General features: G+C 46.2%; 2 protein-coding genes, 1 long non-coding RNA gene and 1 other non-coding gene across 4 annotated transcripts; 3 read left to right on the top strand and 1 right to left on the bottom strand.

The window, feature by feature from the left end:
- The first annotated feature begins 3612 nt into the window (after nucleotides 1-3612).
- On the top strand, nucleotides 3613-10439 carry LOC117857200 (callose synthase 12). The gene is made up of 3 exons (XM_034739722.2): nucleotides 3613-9162; nucleotides 10035-10116; nucleotides 10191-10439. The coding sequence occupies exon 1, from the start codon at nucleotides 3822-3824 to the stop codon at nucleotides 9159-9161; it is 5340 nt and encodes a 1779-aa protein (XP_034595613.1). The 5' UTR covers nucleotides 3613-3821; the 3' UTR covers nucleotide 9162; nucleotides 10035-10116; nucleotides 10191-10439.
- LOC117859380 (small nucleolar RNA J33) lies at nucleotides 6769-6848 on the top strand. Its single transcript, XR_004641178.1, has one exon. It is a non-coding gene; the product is annotated as a small nucleolar RNA J33 (small nucleolar RNA).
- Nucleotides 10440-11563: 1124 nt separating the features above from the next.
- LOC117857201 (protein DEHYDRATION-INDUCED 19 homolog 3) lies at nucleotides 11564-14884 on the bottom strand. Its single transcript, XM_034739723.2, has 5 exons — nucleotides 14433-14884; nucleotides 14124-14317; nucleotides 12886-12963; nucleotides 12515-12795; nucleotides 11564-12040 (listed from the first exon to the last, which is right to left on the bottom strand). The coding sequence occupies exons 1-5, from the start codon at nucleotides 14506-14508 to the stop codon at nucleotides 11932-11934; spliced, it is 738 nt and encodes a 245-aa protein (XP_034595614.1). The 5' UTR covers nucleotides 14509-14884; the 3' UTR covers nucleotides 11564-11931.
- A 2295-nt stretch (nucleotides 14885-17179) lies between these two features.
- Nucleotides 17180-18025, top strand: LOC117857202 (uncharacterized). The gene is made up of 2 exons (XR_004640730.2): nucleotides 17180-17603; nucleotides 17693-18025. It is a non-coding gene; the product is annotated as an uncharacterized lncRNA (long non-coding RNA).
- The last annotated feature ends 16 nt before the right edge of the window (nucleotides 18026-18041 follow it).

Below are 18041 nucleotides of genomic sequence, written 5' to 3'. Positions count from 1 at the left end.
GATCTAATTCATGATTGGCAGGTCAGCTACGAGGCGGCGGTGGCGCTATACTCTTGCAGCGTTTCTTACACGCCATGGAGTTTTGTGAGTTTCATTTTCTTCTCCGACGACGTTAGCGGTGAGCTCATCCCGCGAGACGTCATCTGGGTGACGTTCGTGTCGTGAATTCCTTTTTGGTTGCTCTTCATCTTCGCCTTCTTGCGCATCAAGGGCGAAGAGTTCCCGCTCCGGAGAATAACTTCCCCAACTTGACGTGATAACCTATGTGGAGCTGTCTTCTTCGTAGATAGGTGATAGAGGAGTTCCCTCCTGGTACGGGAGGATACCCAGGTAGGCGATAAGGCGTGACTCGTCGTCCTTGGCAAGAACAGGTGGCTTCATGCTGGGCCAGTAGACGAATCTGCCTTGTGGAGTTGATGTACTCACCAGGCCTTGTTGTGGACCTGATAATAGAGTCTTCTCATCCGGATCCGTGTAGTAGTTGAGGTGCTCGATCAAATCCGAATTGAATTGTGATCTGGAAGGGGTGGCCTGGTAGATGGCACCCGCGCTTCGGAGTCCGAACGGGAATCGACTTGGGTCGTAGACCGATTCCCACAATGGCTTAAGCGCCGACACATGAAAACCAGTTCGACTTGCAGGAGAAGTCGAGTTGTACTCGAACTTGTTCCCCCAGCCTCTGACTAGATCAGAAATTGAAAATTTGCCAAATTTCTCAACGAGATCCTCCAGAGTTTGGCGGTGAAGGTTGATGGTGTGCTGCTTCTTCTCCAGGGCTGGTGCAATATGGTGGTGGAAGTTTCTAGCGCCGTCTGCAATGCAAACCCAGGAGCTAAAATTGAATGCCGCGCCCGCTTCGAACGCGGCGGTGGGCTTAATGATGACTTGGGTCATCGAGTTCGCTATTGGATTCTCAGCGAAAGCCCCTACCTGGCATGCCAGCTATCAGTGTTTAGACCCGGCAACCTACCGAAGGGGTGCCCGAGGTAGTGTTTAGTGCGTGAGGCTCGCCGAGATCAGGAACTCGATGGTGAACTCGAACATATGAATTAGACAGGTTCGAGCCACTAGATTGCGTAATACCCTACGTCCTGTGTGTTGGTTATATTGAATTGGATTGAACTACTTTGGAGGGGGTCCCTGCCTTGCCTTATATTGTTGGGGGCAGGGTTACAGGTCGGTTGATTTACAAGAATAAGAATACTAGTCGGATTCGACTAGTGAGTCCTACTCTAATTGCTACGAGTAGTTTTCTAATCCTCGACTAGTTCTTATCTTACCACGTAGACCATATCGTTCTGCATCGTAATTTCCATACGTGACACATTTCGGTGTCCAACTCTGTATATAGGACTGTCCAATCTTCTGGTGGACCATAGAGGTACGTACGACACAAGGCGAGGCCACTACACACCGTGTAGAGTTGGGCCTGCCTTACCTTCGCTAGCTTTGTAGTTTTGTTGGTTGACAATCTTTTTAAATATTATTGAATGATCGGCGCCATACATATGGGTTACTCTCATTAAATAGAATATCACGTCACCATTTAATAATATAAAAAACTAATGTGGAGATAAGTGGAATGAGTTTTTCCTAAATGAAATATTGTATACATTATTTTCAATATAAACTATATCTTGCGTGTAGTTTTTGAAATAAGAAAATAATGAAACTTGTATATTGTATAGAACTGTTTCAGCAATGAAATGAATGCCATCTTACTTACGTGGTATCCTTAAAAATAAAAATATGAAATATGCATTGACATGATTACAAAATCAGAGTATGCCTCCCGGCATGCTATTTATATTGCACCTTGAACCCTCAATCTGCAGTCATGGCAATCTTGCTTTCCCATGAATCTCATGATGTTGTGTCTATGCGTGAATGTAAAACTGTAATATCCTTTCTTTGATCATTTTTGACACCATGAAATTCTTATACTTTGAATTTTTTTTAAATTATTCCCCAAGTATACCCAATATTCGTATAACCCCTAAACTATTTTTTATTCACTTTAGCTCCTCCCCTAATACAATTTATCTTTTTTTTCCTCCATGCACAAGTAGAATTTTAAGTTAAAATTTTGGGAGATAATATGAGACATCATAAACACATGTTAGAAAAATATATCATTATTTTTTATCATTATTTTGATAGCGTAGGATATTTAATAATAAATAATCCTTGGGGTACAAATTTATATAAAAATGATAAAAAATTCATAATATAGTTTTTGACATGCATTGTGATGTCCACTACCACGATGCAAAATTTGAAATTAAAATTCAACTTGTGTATGAAGAAATAAAAATACAAATTATATTAGGGGTATATAGAACCGAATGGTATAGTTTAGAAATAAAGGAACCAAAAACAACTTAGGGATTATCCGCACTTTTGATATATTTGAGAGCAGTATGATTTTTTTTCTAAAACATATAATATTAGGACTCATCGGTTACGTAAGATTCAATTTCAATTCGTAGAAAACATGAGTACCTGAGAGGGACTACAAATTCACTCCAACCTTCGTATCCCTTCAGCAGTACGCGTTCCAACTTGGACTTTGCGCGTAATAGAAGGCGTGATTCTTTATCGCAACGGATTCGATTAGAAACACAAAAATGAGATGGTAGATGCGGCGAACGCGGCACACGGTAAAAGAAAGTCAACAGTTTCCATGGAAAGTATCGATTTTTCGATCTGTAGCGCAAGAGAGCATATTCTGACAGGAAATTTCCATCCTTTTGATAAGCAAATGCGATGGTTAATTACCATCAGCTTTTAATCGTGCGTTGGAAGCTAGTCATGCCAAGGATCGACAACATGTTAAATACGCGGTTCGCAATAGAATTGTCCTATACTACATGGAGAAGCAGATACAAGATAATTTAATTCTTCCAAAAAAGGAAAAAAAAAGAGCTGCTCATTTGATATAACGGGCAGGCAAGGACCTACTTCTCTTAATATAAAGTATATAAACCCTGATTCATATATATATGAATCAAAAGTGTAAATGAACATCTATTACTAGCCATTGATGGCACTTACGTTTGGAGTTAAGGGGTGTTTGAATCCCCGGATTAAACTTTAGTCCATGTCACATTGAATGTTTAGATACTAATTAGGAGTATTAAACGTAGACTATTTGCATAGATGGAGGCTAAACGGCAAGACGAATCTATTAAGTCTAATTAGTTCATGATTTGACAATGTGCTGCTACCGTAACCATTTGCTAATGATGGATTAATTAAGCTTAATAGATTCGTCTCGCCGTTTAGCCTCCATATGTGTAATTAGTTTTATAATTAATTTATATTTAATCCTTCTAATTAGCCTCCAAATATTCAATATGACACGGATTACGGCCGCAGCTAGGAGAGAGGAATGGAAATCTCAACACTTCCTTGAGAAGGTTTCTGACCCAAACAAACCCTGAAACCGATTCCAAAACCACGAGCTGGGCCCCACGATCGCCGTTTCACCGGTCCATGGATTTCGGCTAGTCACGCACGCGAGCCCGCCCCGGCCCCTGGGTCGCGTCGTATTCGCGTTTCCCACCCCAGCCGCGTAGCGCGGCGCAGCACCCCCACGCCCGTCCACCCCGCCAGCCCGCCTGCGCTGCGCTTTCTCAATTCCTCCGCTCCCCTGTCCCGGCACTCCACAGTCCATCATCCCCTTCCCCACGCCGGCCGCCCCGGATTTCAATTTTCAAACCATCCCCAAACCCTTCCCCTTCCTTCCAGCTCCCACCCCCTTCGACTTCCTACCCCACCGCCTCCAGATCTACCCCAGCCCACGCCCACCCAATGCCAGCATGACCACGCCGCGCGCCGCCCAGCGCCGCGCGGCCGCCCCGGCGGCGGCCGCGGGCGGCGAGCCCTACAACATCCTGCCCATCCACGATCTCCTCGCCGACCACCCGTCGCTGCGGTTCCCCGAGGTGCGGGCGGCCGCGGCGGCGCTGCGGGCGGTGGGGGGCCTCCGCCCGCCGCCCTTCTCGCAGTGGCGCGCCGACCACGACATCATGGACTGGCTCGGCGCCTTCTTCGGCTTCCAGCGCGACAACGTCAGGAACCAGCGGGAGCACCTCGTGCTCCTCCTCGCCAACGCGCAGATGCACCTCACCTCCGCCGACTTCTCCGACACGCTCGACCCCCGCATCGCGCGCCAAATCCGGAGGAAGCTGCTCCGAAACTACACCTCCTGGTGCGGCTTCCTCGGCCGCCGCCCCAACGTCCACGTCCCCGACGGCGACCCGCGCGCCGATCTGCTCTTCACCGGCCTGTACCTCCTCGTCTGGGGCGAGGCCGCCAACCTCCGCTTCGTGCCCGAGTGCCTCTGCTACATCTACCACCACATGGCGCTCGAGCTGCACCGCATCCTCGAGGGCTACACCGACGTCGCCACGGGCCGCCCCGCCAACCCCGCCGTGCACGGCGAGAACGCCTTCCTCACGCGCGTCGTCACGCCAATCTACGGCGTCATCCGCGCAGAGGTCCTGTCCAGCCGCGGTGGCACCGCGCCGCACGCCGCCTGGAGGAACTACGACGACATCAACGAGTACTTCTGGCGCCGTGACGTGTTCGACCGCCTCGGCTGGCCCATGGAGCAGGCGCGCCAGTTCTTCCGCACCCCACCCGACCGCACCCGCGTCCGCAAGACGGGCTTCGTCGAGGTCCGCTCCTTCTGGAACATTTATCGGAGTTTCGACAGGCTGTGGGTGATGCTGGTGCTCTATCTGCAAGCTGCGGCCATCGTGGCGTGGGAGGGCGCGAAGTGGCCATGGGATGATCTAATCTCGTCCCAGGGCTCAAGGTCCAAGGACACACAGGTGCGCGTGCTCACCATTTTCATCACCTGGGCTGCACTCCGCTTCCTCCAGTCCTTGCTGGACATCGGCACGCAGTTCCGCCGTGCCTTCAGGGATGGTCGCATGCTTGCTGTGCGCATGGTGCTCAAGGTCATTGCTGCAGCAGCATGGGTCCTTGCGTTTGCTGTCCTATACAAGGGGATCTGGGACCAGAGGAGAAGCAATGGACAGTGGTCGTCAGCTGCTAATTCACGGATCATGAGGTTCCTCTATGCAGCTGCATTGTTTGTTATCCCTGAGGTCCTTGCCCTCGTGCTCTTCATTGTGCCCTGGGTGCGGAATGCATTGGAGAAGACCAACTGGAAAATCTGTTACGCCCTCACCTGGTGGTTCCATAGCCGCAGCTTTGTTGGCCGAGGATTACGTGAGAGCACCATTGACAATGTTAAGTACTCCTTCTTTTGGGTGCTTTTGCTTGCCGTGAAGTTTGCCTTCAGCTATTTTCTCCAAATTAGGCCGCTTGTAAAACCCACAAAAGAGATATACAAGCTGAGTGGAATCAAGTACACTTGGCATGAGTTCTTTGGCCAAAGCAATCGATTTGCAGTGTTTGTTCTCTGGTTACCAGTGGTGTTGATCTACCTCATGGATATCCAGATTTGGTATGCTATCTTTTCTTCTCTGACTGGTGCACTTGTGGGGCTTTTTGCACACTTGGGGGAGATCAGGGACATGAAACAGCTGCGGCTTCGGTTCCAGTTCTTTGCAAGTGCCATGTCATTCAACATCATGCCAGAGGAGCAGCAGGTGAATGAGAGCTTCTTGCCCAACCGGCTTCGCAATTTCTGGCAGCGGGTACAGCTAAGGTATGGTTTCAGCCGATCATTCCGGAAGATTGAGTCAAATCAGGTGGAGGCACGGCGATTTGCACTTGTTTGGAATGAAATAATAAGCAAGTTCCGGGAGGAGGACATTGTTAGTGATCGTGAGGTTGAGCTCCTTGAGCTGCCGCCTGAGCTGTGGAATGTGCGTGTAATCCGCTGGCCTTGTTTCTTGCTCTGTAATGAGCTGTCTCTTGCACTTGGTCAGGCAAAGGAGGTCAAAGGACCTGATCGCAGGCTATGGAGGAAGATCTGCAAGAACGATTATCGTCGTTGTGCAGTGGTTGAGGTCTATGATAGTGCAAAACACTTGCTGCTTGAGATCATCAAGGAGGGGACTGAGGAACATGGCATTGTTACACAATTGTTCAACGATTTTGATGGATCCATGGCAACAGAGAAGTTCACTGTGGAGTATAAGATGACTGAGCTGCATAATGTCCATACAAGGCTTGTAGCTCTGTTGAGCCTACTTCTCAAACCCACCAAGGATTTTACCAAGATAGTCAATGCCTTGCAGACTCTCTATGACGTTGTCATTCGTGATTTCCAGGCTGAGAAGAGGAGCATGGAACAACTGAGAAATGAAGGCCTTGCACAGTCAAGGCCCACCAGCCTTCTCTTTGTGGATGCAGTTGTGCTGCCTGGAGAGGAGAACGCTACCTTCTATAAGCAAGTGAGGCGCATGCACACCATCCTGACCTCCAGGGACTCTATGATCAATGTGCCAATGAACCTGGAAGCTCGTCGAAGGATTGCCTTTTTCAGTAATTCATTGTTTATGAACATACCCAGGGCAACCCAAGTGGAGAAGATGATGGCTTTCAGTGTCTTGACTCCTTATTATAATGAGGAGGTGTTGTACAGCAAGGACCAGCTCTATAAGGAGAACGAAGATGGCATCTCAATCTTATACTATCTACAACAGATTTACCCAGATGAGTGGGAGTACTTCGTGGAGAGAATGAAGCGTGAGGGAATGTCTGATATTAAGGAGCTGTACAGCGAGAAGGAAAGGCTGAGAGATCTTCGACACTGGGTCTCATACAGGGGGCAGACATTATCACGTACAGTGAGGGGCATGATGTACTACTACGAAGCTCTCAAAATGCTGACCTTTCTGGATTCCGCCTCTGAACATGACTTAAAGGCTGGGTCAAGGGAGCTAGCTACTATGGGTTCTTCAAGAATTGGATCCTCGAGGCATGATGGGGTTGCTGGTGGGTCAGGCTATTACAGCAGGGCATCTTCCTCACGTGCATTGAGCAGAGCAAGCAGCAGTGTGAGCTCCTTGTTTAAAGGAAGTGAGTATGGGACTGTCCTCATGAAATACACATATGTAGTTGCATGCCAGATATATGGTCAGCAGAAAGCTAAGAATGACCCCCGTGCTTTTGAAATATTGGAGCTAATGAAAAATTATGAAGCATTACGTGTTGCCTATGTTGACGAAAGGCAGAACAATGGTGGTGAAACAGAGTACTTCTCTGTTCTTGTGAAATACGATCAGCTACTGCAGCGGGAGGTTGAAATTTACAGGGTTAAGTTGCCTGGAGAGTTAAAGCTTGGTGAAGGAAAACCGGAAAATCAGAATCATGCACTAATCTTCACAAGGGGTGATGCGGTTCAAACGATTGATATGAACCAAGATAATTACTTTGAAGAGGCTCTAAAGATGAGAAACCTGCTAGAAGAGTTCAATCGTTATTATGGAATTCGCAAGCCCAAAATTCTTGGAGTTCGGGAACATGTGTTCACGGGTTCTGTTTCTTCTCTTGCTTGGTTCATGTCTGCCCAGGAAACAAGTTTTGTCACTCTGGGGCAGCGTGTTCTGGCTGATCCACTTAAAGTCAGAATGCATTATGGCCACCCCGACGTCTTTGATCGCCTTTGGTTCTTGGGGCGAGGTGGTATCAGTAAAGCATCAAAAGTGATCAACATCAGTGAGGACATATTCGCTGGTTTCAACTGTACCCTCCGTGGTGGCAATGTTACACACCATGAGTATATTCAGGTTGGTAAAGGTAGAGACGTGGGGCTCAACCAGGTCTCTATGTTTGAAGCCAAAGTTGCTAGTGGCAATGGTGAGCAAACTTTGAGCCGAGATGTTTACAGGCTGGGCCACCGATTGGATTTCTTCCGGATGCTTTCTTTCTTCTATACAACTGTCGGATTTTATTTCAACACAATGATGGTTGTGCTTACTGTCTATGCATTTGTTTGGGGGCGCTTTTACCTTGCACTCAGTGGGCTCGAGGACTACATCAGCAAGAACACTTCCTCTACTAACAATGCAGCCCTGGGAGCTGTCCTCAATCAGCAGTTCGTCATACAGCTTGGCCTGTTCACAGCTTTACCCATGATTATTGAAAACTCACTTGAGCATGGTTTCCTCACTGCTGTGTGGGATTTCATGAAAATGCAACTACAGTTTGCATCTGTTTTCTACACCTTCTCCATGGGAACTAAGACACACTATTATGGGAGGACAATCCTTCATGGAGGTGCGAAGTATCGGGCTACTGGCCGAGGTTTTGTTGTGGAGCATAAGAAGTTTGCTGAGAACTATAGGCTCTATGCTCGCAGCCATTTCATCAAAGCAATAGAGCTTGGTGTGATATTGACAGTTTATGCATCTTATGGCAGTGCCTCTGGGAATACGCTGGTGTATATTCTGCTGACAATTTCAAGTTGGTTTCTTGTGTCTTCATGGATTCTTGCTCCCTTCATTTTTAATCCTTCTGGTTTAGATTGGCTGAAGAATTTTAATGACTTTGAGGATTTTCTAAACTGGATTTGGTTCCGGGGTGGGATCTCAGTCAAGTCAGATCAAAGCTGGGAGACGTGGTGGGAGGAGGAAACTGATCATCTCCGGACAACTGGTCTATGGGGCAGTATCTTGGAAATCATATTAGACCTTCGATTTTTCTTCTTTCAGTATGCAATTGTTTATCGGCTTCACATTGCTGGTCAGAGTAGAAGCATCCTTGTCTATCTTCTATCATGGGCATGCATTCTCCTAGCTTTTGTGGCTCTGGTGACAGTGGCTTATTTTCGAGACAGATATTCAGCAAAAAAGCACATACGGTATCGTCTTGTCCAGGCAATCATTGTTGGTGGTACAGTGGCTGCTATTGTTGTGCTGTTAAAATTCACAAAGTTTCAGTTTGTTGATACTTTTACTAGTCTTTTGGCTTTTCTGCCAACTGGCTGGGGAATCATATCTATTGCTCTGGTATTCAAGCCATATCTGAGGAGGTCTGAGATAGTGTGGAAAACTGTGGTGACTGTAGCACGTTTGTACGATATATTGTTCGGAGTAATTGTTATTGCACCTGTGGCTGTGTTGTCATGGTTGCCTGGGCTTCAGGAAATGCAAACAAGGATCCTGTTCAATGAAGCCTTCAGCAGGGGACTTCATATTTCCCAAATCATTACTGGAAAAAAGGCACATGCGTTTTGAGGTATGCTATGGATGCAGTTAACTTGTATTTTCTTTTGCTGTTGACAACATTGGCTATAATAATGCATTTAGGAGTACTAGGTCTGACTCTTGAAGGCTGTGATTGCTGGGATTGAATTATATGGTTGATAACCAACTTTTTTAGAGACATGATTAATCTCTGCTTTTATTGAAAATCAAAGACAGGATCTTATGATTCTGTAATTGCCTGAAACCCTATTGCCCATGCACTGTCTGTTGCAATCTCAGCACTTCTGTATTTGCCTGTTATATTTTGTTGATGGAAGAACTGTGGGGGAGATCCCCACAGGCCACAGCAAAGTCAATTATAACATGTTATCATAATTTTGATTGTGTGAATGCGCTTACTCGTTGTGTGAATGAAATCCTCTTTCCCCTGACTAGATTTTATTTTGATAGTCCCTCTGTTTTTAAATATATGACGTTTAGCTTGCTCTAAACATTATATAACGGAGGGAGTATCTCGGTAAGATTTTTGGATCACATTCTGCCTTATAGAGAATATGCATTGTTTTCGTTATTTATTGTATCGTTCAACCTTGTCCTTGTGTAATGTTAGCTTTAGCTTTTGTATTCAATCTTATGCTTTTGAACACACCTGCAACTTTCTTTTTGGAGGCTAAAAATGCATCATTTTAAGATGGAGGCTTGACTTGTTTATGATAAAATGCCAATTTGTTCCTCTGCTTTGTCCTCTAAGAGTCACTGGTGTCTGTCTCCCTTTTGCACGTTATTTGCATGTGTCACTGTTTGTATTTGTATGCCATGTGCAGATTAGGGTGATCTTACCTTACTTCATTGCCATTACTTCTTTCTCACACTGATCAGCACGCTTGCTTTATCTTCTTGCAGCTGAGTTCACCTTCCAACTGACCATTTCTCAAAGTGAGCTGCTTCGTTATTCTGGAGGATTAGTTAGTCTTCATGACATATGGTATGCTTGCTTGGCATTGTCAACTAAGTTCATGTAGTGTTCGAAACATGTCTAACATTAATATCTCTCTGCAGGTTTAGACAAGCTTGCTGGCGTAGAGTAGATGGATGCTAGTTCCCTGTACAGGCGATCTATTTATCTCTGATTCTTCTTGACTTGATGTACACATGAATTTCTGTGGTAGGGATGATATAATGAGTGTAATGAGATGTTGATTCGGTCCCATATTCATAGCTCCAGAGTTTTGTTAGATTTTTAGTAAGGCTGTGCAAAACTTAAATCATGAGTGCACCCTATTTATGCCGAAGTTTCTTTCCGTGCCATCCTATTCATTGTAAAGTGAGTTGCTATTTCTGCTTACCTGCACATATGACTGCATTTTGGGGAGGAGGCTGATTCTGTACACCTAAATTATTGCCAGATCCTCTTTGGGAGCTCTGCTGAGCAGAATCGATCTTGCTATCTGTTATGCGTGGGATGCACTTGAGCTCTTGTGCACGTTGCGCACGAGATGCCAGTTGCTAGCATGCCGTGCTTCGTCCCTCTGATGTTTTTTACCCAGGAAAATATGTCGCTGCTGGTCTCCGTCCGGTTTCAAGTTCACAGAAATCGGACGTGAAAGGGATTGAGATGGTGAGGCCGCGCTTGATTTCTTGACCTCGATGGAGCACCTCGTAGCTGCAATAATAGACTACCAATACATGGAACATATCTTTTGCTACCCACTTGGTATTATAATCGAGAGGTGCCGTGTCATCTCACCCATTTTAGGATCTGAGAGCATCTTACAAAATTAAATACTCCTCCGTCCCAAATTACTATTCGTTTGGACTTTTCTAGGTACTAGGAATTAAATACTCCTCCGTCCCAAATTACTATTCGTTTGGATTTTTCTAGGTACTAGGTGCATAGAAAAATTAAAACGAATAGTAATTTGAGACGGAGAGTAGCATCAAAACAAGCTTGACACACACCAGGTGTTGAGGTCAGTAGTTGCGATTTAAAAATCCAATTTGGCGCTGGAAGCAATTCACCTGGACGACGGACGAGCATGGTTATGGCTTCACGAAAAGTTTGCATTTTCAAGCCTGCGTTCTACAGCGACAGCTAAGAACCGGAGCAGCCTTCTCGATCCTCATGTCAATGCACCTCGACCGAGTCAGTCAGCGTGTAATTCCACATCAGCTATAGTTCACGCGAAGAACAACACACAGGTCCTGTTCGTTTCAGCTTATTCAGCCGGTTTATCAGCTACCAAACAGTATTTTTCTCTCACAACAAATCAGCCGTTTCAGCTTTTCAGCCGGCTTATAAGCTGAAGCGAACACGCCCGTTGGGTAACTATGGTCGATCCAAGGAAAAAAAGCACACATACAGTACAGCCTCGGTCCAACCGCACCATTCGTGTCTCCACCTGTATATGAGAATACTGAAGTGGTCTACGACATAAAGGATTTTGCACTTTGGCAACTGCTCTCATACAAGTGCCATCTTTGCATCGTATAGAAGATGTTACAGCTATTATGTATGTTGGTACAAAGTACAAACACAATGTACCAATGAGTTACAGTTATGGGATTGCTGGCTGGTAAATTGATAAAATAAAGGTACAACAGCTAGCTTAAATTAAAAGCTGTATCATCACGGAAACTCCGCGCTCTACTGAAACAACAAAGAAGAACGCGGCTACAGCTTCCAGGCGAATTCTCCTGCCATCAGAGTTAGACCCACCAACCTTGGTGGAGCACTACCAGACTATGGGGACCAGGCAGGAGTAAGCGCCCATCTAGCAAGAACCTATGGCTGTTTGAACAGTCAGTCCCCAAATAGAGTTGAGAGCACCAGGCCTTGCACAAAGGTTGCTCTGTCAGTGGCCTGTTTCCTCTTTTGTTCCCTTTCTTCGCTTGTGAGAGACGAGTCAATACTGCCATCGAAAAGGAAATAAAAGTTTGAATCACATATTCCATACGCAAGGAATTTAATTAGCCCTTGAAAACTTATATGGACCAAAGCAAATCACTTGACAGCATACATGTAAACAAGAAAATATAAAACATTATCAAGTGAAATCCTTTTGTCTCAAATGGCCCAAATGTGCATCCTTTTTAACAGTAAAGAGAGTTCTCTGTCAGTATAGTATACCCATGTGTTTCTCGTTAATTAGTCTTAGTACAGAGGTGCTGAGGGACTGCTTGCTCAATAATACCATTTAAGGATAGGAGTATTTTCATTGAAGGGAAAAGTTTGTCAATCGTGAACGTGTGAAACTATCATGCTATTCCTAACCTCAGTTAGGCAACATCTTATAAGAATCGCTACAAAATTTTGGCCTAGAAGCTTTTTGCTAGGATAATAAATGCAAAAGTAGTTCACAAAGAATTTGAGGAGTAATATATACCTTGATTCCCAAGGCTGAGCTGGTGTTTCCTTACGTACTGAGGCACCATCTGGCATAGAAGGTGTTGATTTTGATGGCTCTGGTGCATCTGATGTTGGGAAACTCAGGCCAAATGATGAAAGAAGAGGATCACTGGAAATGTTTGTGGTGGCTGTGTTACTTGATCTGTGGCTATGACCACCTCCTAGAAGAGCCTGTAAATGAGTACCACGCAGATCTCGGCTCAATAAAGAAATTGCATGGCTCTCGGGAATAATATATCTGCGACACCTGTGACCGTTCTGTAAACAGAAATAAAAAGAAGGTGTCAGAAACTTCCAAGTCTTAACAAGAATTTTATTCCAGAGAGGGTGGGAGGGAGAGGGATGAACCTTGAACAAGTAACCATGTTGCATGGTGATATGGTTAAGCATATCTCTTGTAATCCTTTGGGAGCAAATGGGGCATGGCTGAAATGAAAGTAAAAAATGAAAATGAGAACAAATCAATCATTGCTAACAGTCTAACAGTACAGCGAAAACAATTGCTGTATAAGGTGCCAATTTGATTATGAGTTGGCATAGATGAAGACTGATAAAGAATTATTTTGTCCACCCAGAATGACTTAAACTAGGTGGCAATATCCTTTAAGAATACATTTTAATTGCACAACCAAATGTAACAATTGAATCCATTATCCCAGCCTTCATCTCTCAAACCAATGGAATCAGACTACACATTTAAAACAGACAGAAACTTCTCCCGTAAGCTTTCAAATGTTCCAGATATGCGAGCTCTATACTGTCAAATACAGCTACCGTAAGTCAATGAACTACACATGGTTCTTCATCATAAGAGGATGTGCCCCTGTACTCTTAGAGCAGACACTATCAATTGGCCACTGAGGGTATATGGTGCACAAATACTCATTATGCAGCATGATAGAAGCACTATTTTTTCTTTAAAATAAATGACACAGAGCTATACTATTTTGTTTCCAAAACTACACCTTCAACCCTTCAACTTCAAGCAGAGCACCCAAAGAGGTTTCAAGTCAAGGAAATACAAAAGGAGGGGGTCAGAAGTTCATCCCAGACCTCATTCAAGCAACCAAGCAACAGCTAAATTGCTTAAGAGTCATTATATTGTTCTTGAACCTATAGTCTGAACAAGCACACAGATAAGCTTAATCTTGAACCCTTACTTCTTAAACATTCTATTTGTCACTAAGCCACAATTTCCAGTCAGCTGTGTTCTTTGCAGGAAGCTATGAATGAACCTGTAAGCTTCAGTTCTGTAATTGGCTGAACCTTGGTTCTCCTATTATCACATCTACCAAATAGACAGCACAAGGATACCCAAGAGAGCAGGAGGTCATCAAAACTACAATTACTCAGGAATTTCCATGCCCCCGAATACTAATAAGATCCTCTGACAAGGTTACTAGCCCAAATATCGAAGCTCATGAGCTCATAAATCAGGTCAACACCCCAAGCAGTAAGCTACAACGTTTCGTCCTGCTCTAATCGGAGAATCAAGCAAGTGGTGATAGTTCTTTGCATCACGTCACAGGTTCACTATCAGTAAGAGTCCTGCAGGGCAGGGCAAGGCGGCGAGGTGACTGACTTACCGCGGCGTGTGGCTCGTAGGGGTGGTCCTCCTCGAGGTGGACGCAGAGGGAGGCGACGTCGTGGTCCTCGTAGCAGTAAGGGCAGGCGACCTCCGGCCACGTCGCGTCCCCGAGCGCCATCTCCATCTCCATCTCCATGTCCCCGTCGTCTTCCATCTCCATCTCCACCTCCTCCATCCCCATCCCCGGCATATCTGCACCCAAATCCGACAAAGAACCCGCAAATCAGCACCATGATCGCTCGCATGGCGCGACGGAGGGAGAGAGAATCAGGACAACAAAAAAAGGCAGGCAGGATGCCGTCCTCACCGTCGATGCGGCCGAGCTGCGCCGCGTAGTACCGCTTGGCGGCGGCGAGGCGCGAGATCCAGTGCTCCGAGTCCATGGCTTGATTTGATTTGATCCCTGGCTACCTCTCTCAGGCTTCTTCACAAGCTCCTCCCCCTTCCCTCTTCTCGAGCCGCCCGTCCGAGCTCGTGGTCTCCCCTACCCGCTCGTCTCCGACAGCAGCGGCAGGCAGCAGCACCAACCGGAGACGAGGTTGCTTGCCAGGAGAGATGGTTTTGACCCGGCCCTGTCCCGATTTCCTCCCCGGAAAGAAAGTTTTTTCTCCCGCAGCTCGCCGGCTTCCGGCCTTTAATACCTCAGCTCTTTTACTTTCTTGGCTCTGGGTACGGGGAGGATTTTGCTAGGACGGAGAAAAGAGGAGGGGACGGCGACGAAGCTTCTTATCGGCAGGAGGGGGTGGGGGGAGTGAGTGAGGGGGGAAGGGAAGGGGAGGAAGCGGGTGAGAAATGGGGGCGTCGTGTGGTGGGCTTTTCGGCGTACCGGTCCCGGTCCGAGTCAGCGCGTGTCGTGGCACCAACGACAGCGACCGCCCACTTCCCCGCCGGTTGCTGCTACCCACTGGCCGCTGCGGCGTGGATGACGGGTGGGGCGCACCGGGTGCCCGGCCCCCCCGCGTGGTGGCGGACGCGTATGGATGATAGGGGCCGGCCGGCGCCGCGCGCCCGTGGGCAGGGAAAAGAAAGAAACCCGCGGCGTCCGCGGGAAACCGCGTGGGAGGGGTGTGCGACGCGGATGCCGGATGCCGGGATGCGGGTCGGTGCGGGCGCGAATGGCCAAAATCGAGGATTTTTCGTGGAGCGGATGGCTCGGCACTCCGCCGCGGAGTGGTGGATTATGGAACGCGGATGATGGGGAGCTGGGGACGGCCGAGCGCGCACCGGGAAATCAAGGGGAAGGCTAGGAGAGCTTCGTGCCTTCTCGGGAACAGCTGAAGTGTGGGGTGCTAGTGCTACCTCTAAAAATTGTATAAAATCCAGCTAAAAATATTCAATGGATAGTCTATTATCATACAAAAGTTGAGCATGAAAAGAATCTGCATAAGAAGTGTAGAAACCTGCATGTACTGATGATTTTCTTCTTTTCTTTGTTTTGTCTTGTATAAATTCCCGTACTTAAATTTTGCATAGTATAGATGATTTGAACATATCTATTCATATTTTTATACTGTTACCGATGCACTTTCAGCGGTCGCGGTGGTAGGATAAAATCTTAGAGGGGTTTGCTCCTTCCTCCTTCTCCATCTCCACCTTTTCTTCTTCTTTTTCTCCTCAACTTCCTCCTTTCGCTGTAATGGAGCATTTTTTTTTTGGGGGGAGAGGCTCGAGCCCACCTTAGATCCGCCACTAACTTTAGTGGTACTAATGTGTGTAAAAAAGTAATAACACATAGTAAGAACAATATTATCCAATCATACATTCAAAATGCAACAAAACAAAACGAAAAAACAACATTCTTTTTCGCATGTATCTTTGGGAATCCTCCAAGACATCTTTATCCTATCTGAATATAAGACTCATTTGCACTGTATGTTCTCATTTTAAGATTAGTGGTATGCGTCTAGCTTATGCTTTCAGCCGCTTCAATGTTTTTCTCATAGGTCATAGCATCACAGGCAACCACATATCCTTGTACCACTTTTATAAAATTAATATAGACAACTTTCAGTTTTGGCAAGGGCTATATAGAAAACATAATTATATTGTAAGAATGTATACAAGCAACATTCCATATCATGTATCTTATATCATATTTCAAGAAAGTGTGAAGCAAGGGCTGCTGAGTAACCTCAATTTGCGAAAAACGGGCCCTCGCTGATCACTGGGCCAAGAAGGCCATGAGGTCGTGGGAGTAAAGGGTTGTTCATCCTTTTGACTTCATCAACATTGTAGCATAACTAATTATGCATTATAAAAGAGGGAAAACTATCATGCAATTTGTAAGTTTAGAGTCCGAAATAACACCTGATGATGTTAAGTTTTAGGGGGGTGCAAAATCTGCAATTTATGGGATCGGACCAACACAAACTCTATAGTGATTTACAAAGGTCCATCACAAGAATTAGGGTATAGATTTATAAAGATCGCCTCATAGTTATTAAATTTGTGGCAAATATCATATAACATTTGCGCCAAGAATGACAAGGAAGAGATATGTCTAGTGATATTCTCATAATATACATACCACTAAGTGGGCTGCTGAAGTGCTGAACTAATTGAAGGCCTTGATAGTCACTGCCTTAGTAGGACGAGCTAGACCAGCTCATCCCGTATCCCACGTGAAGATTCGTCTTCGGGATGGACCATCCTCTCCTGGGGACGTCAACCGAAGTGAACATAGCCTAATAGTGAGTGTTTCGTTGTTTCGCTTTCGTAGGATAGGATTCGTTCTGATTGAACGTCGGTCACACAATTACAAGTACTTGATATTTGTTATATTACTTATAAATTAGTGGCTTATACCGTATTTACTCTTGAAGCTAAAGGGTTACATCCTCAAGATGAATGGTTACATTCTGAATTTAAAGGGTTATCTTCTTATATAAGGAACCTATGTACTCACTGCAGTGATAGTTGTATCTTGTTTTTCTTTTGTGATGATCTTGTGCATTTGAGAAGGAAACGTAGTCTATAACTTGTTCATACCTTGCTCCTGGATTGGGAATAACATCGGATCGGGACCCGCGCAACGAGGACACCGGATGACAATATTGAAGCGAGACGAACTACGATAGAGTTCACAGGGCTACTTTCCCCGGCGACACAACCTCGTGGCATGCATTTCACGTTCCACTTCGTGCTAGCCGTTAACATTGCTCCTTGCTAAAATTAGCTCAACTAATTGCACCACCCACCTGCCCGGCAGCCTCGGCTGGCCGGGGCATAAAAGGGAGTGGCGGAGATTCTCCCCCGGCAGCGCCGGCCGATCGACCACCAGAGCTAGACGGCCGGCGGCCGGAAATCGAAACATACTACGGCAGGGAGGCGGCGGCGCATCACACGGCTAGCAAGCTAGCCGCATTGTCGAGGTCTCAAGGATGGGTGACTGCAGGCCCCTCGGGTTCCTGCTCTCCCTGCCCTTCGCCTTCCTCTCGCTCCTCCTCTCCGTCGTCGGCGTCGCCCTCTGGCTTGTCGCGTCAGTCCCAGATTTTCCCTGTTCGACCTTATTCGCCAAGTTACGAACACGCTGCTGCATGCCTGATGGATACATCACGTTTGGTGCAGGATAACGCTGTGCTGCATCTGCCCGTGCTTCTCGTGCTGCGTCAAGGTGGTCGAGCTGGCCGTGGCCCTCATGAAGCTGCCGGTCTCCATCATCATCTTCTTCATTAACCTCATCCCGTGCTAGCACGGTTCTGCCCTGTTGTTTATACAGCATTACTTGTTGTACATGTGATGGGGTTAGTATTCAGTATTCACGCATCGAGGAGCACGCATACAGTTCTCTCAGCGCTCATTCTGAAAGCGGCGCACACAGATGTATGTTGTGTAACATGCATGAACTAATGCACAGCATTTTGGATCAAACAATGACCGAAGCCTCATTGTTGGTTCCTACTGCCATTGCTTTCTT

Source organism: Setaria viridis, chromosome 5, assembly GCF_005286985.2.
Source record: "Setaria viridis chromosome 5, Setaria_viridis_v4.0, whole genome shotgun sequence".
Lineage (NCBI taxonomy): Eukaryota > Viridiplantae > Streptophyta > Magnoliopsida > Poales > Poaceae > Setaria > Setaria viridis.
This window is presented reverse-complemented; position numbering and strand designations above follow the sequence as displayed.

What these genes read in the sequence shown, in the direction of transcription:
- LOC117857201 (XM_034739723.2), bottom strand. Translation starts at nt 14,508, where the DNA reads ATGGACTCGGAGCACTGGATCTCGCGCCTCGCCGCCGCCAAGCGGTAC. An exon ending in GCAGCTCGGCCGCATCGACG is followed by an intron (nt 14,318 to 14,432) that starts GTGAGGACGGCA and finishes ATTTGGGTGCAG; the next exon opens with ATATGCCGGGGATGGGGATG. An exon ending in AACATGGTTACTTGTTCAAG is followed by an intron (nt 12,796 to 12,885) that starts GTTCATCCCTCT and finishes TTCTGTTTACAG; the next exon opens with AACGGTCACAGGTGTCGCAG.
- LOC117857200 (XM_034739722.2), top strand. Translation starts at nt 3,822, where the DNA reads ATGACCACGCCGCGCGCCGCCCAGCGCCGCGCGGCCGCCCCGGCGGCG.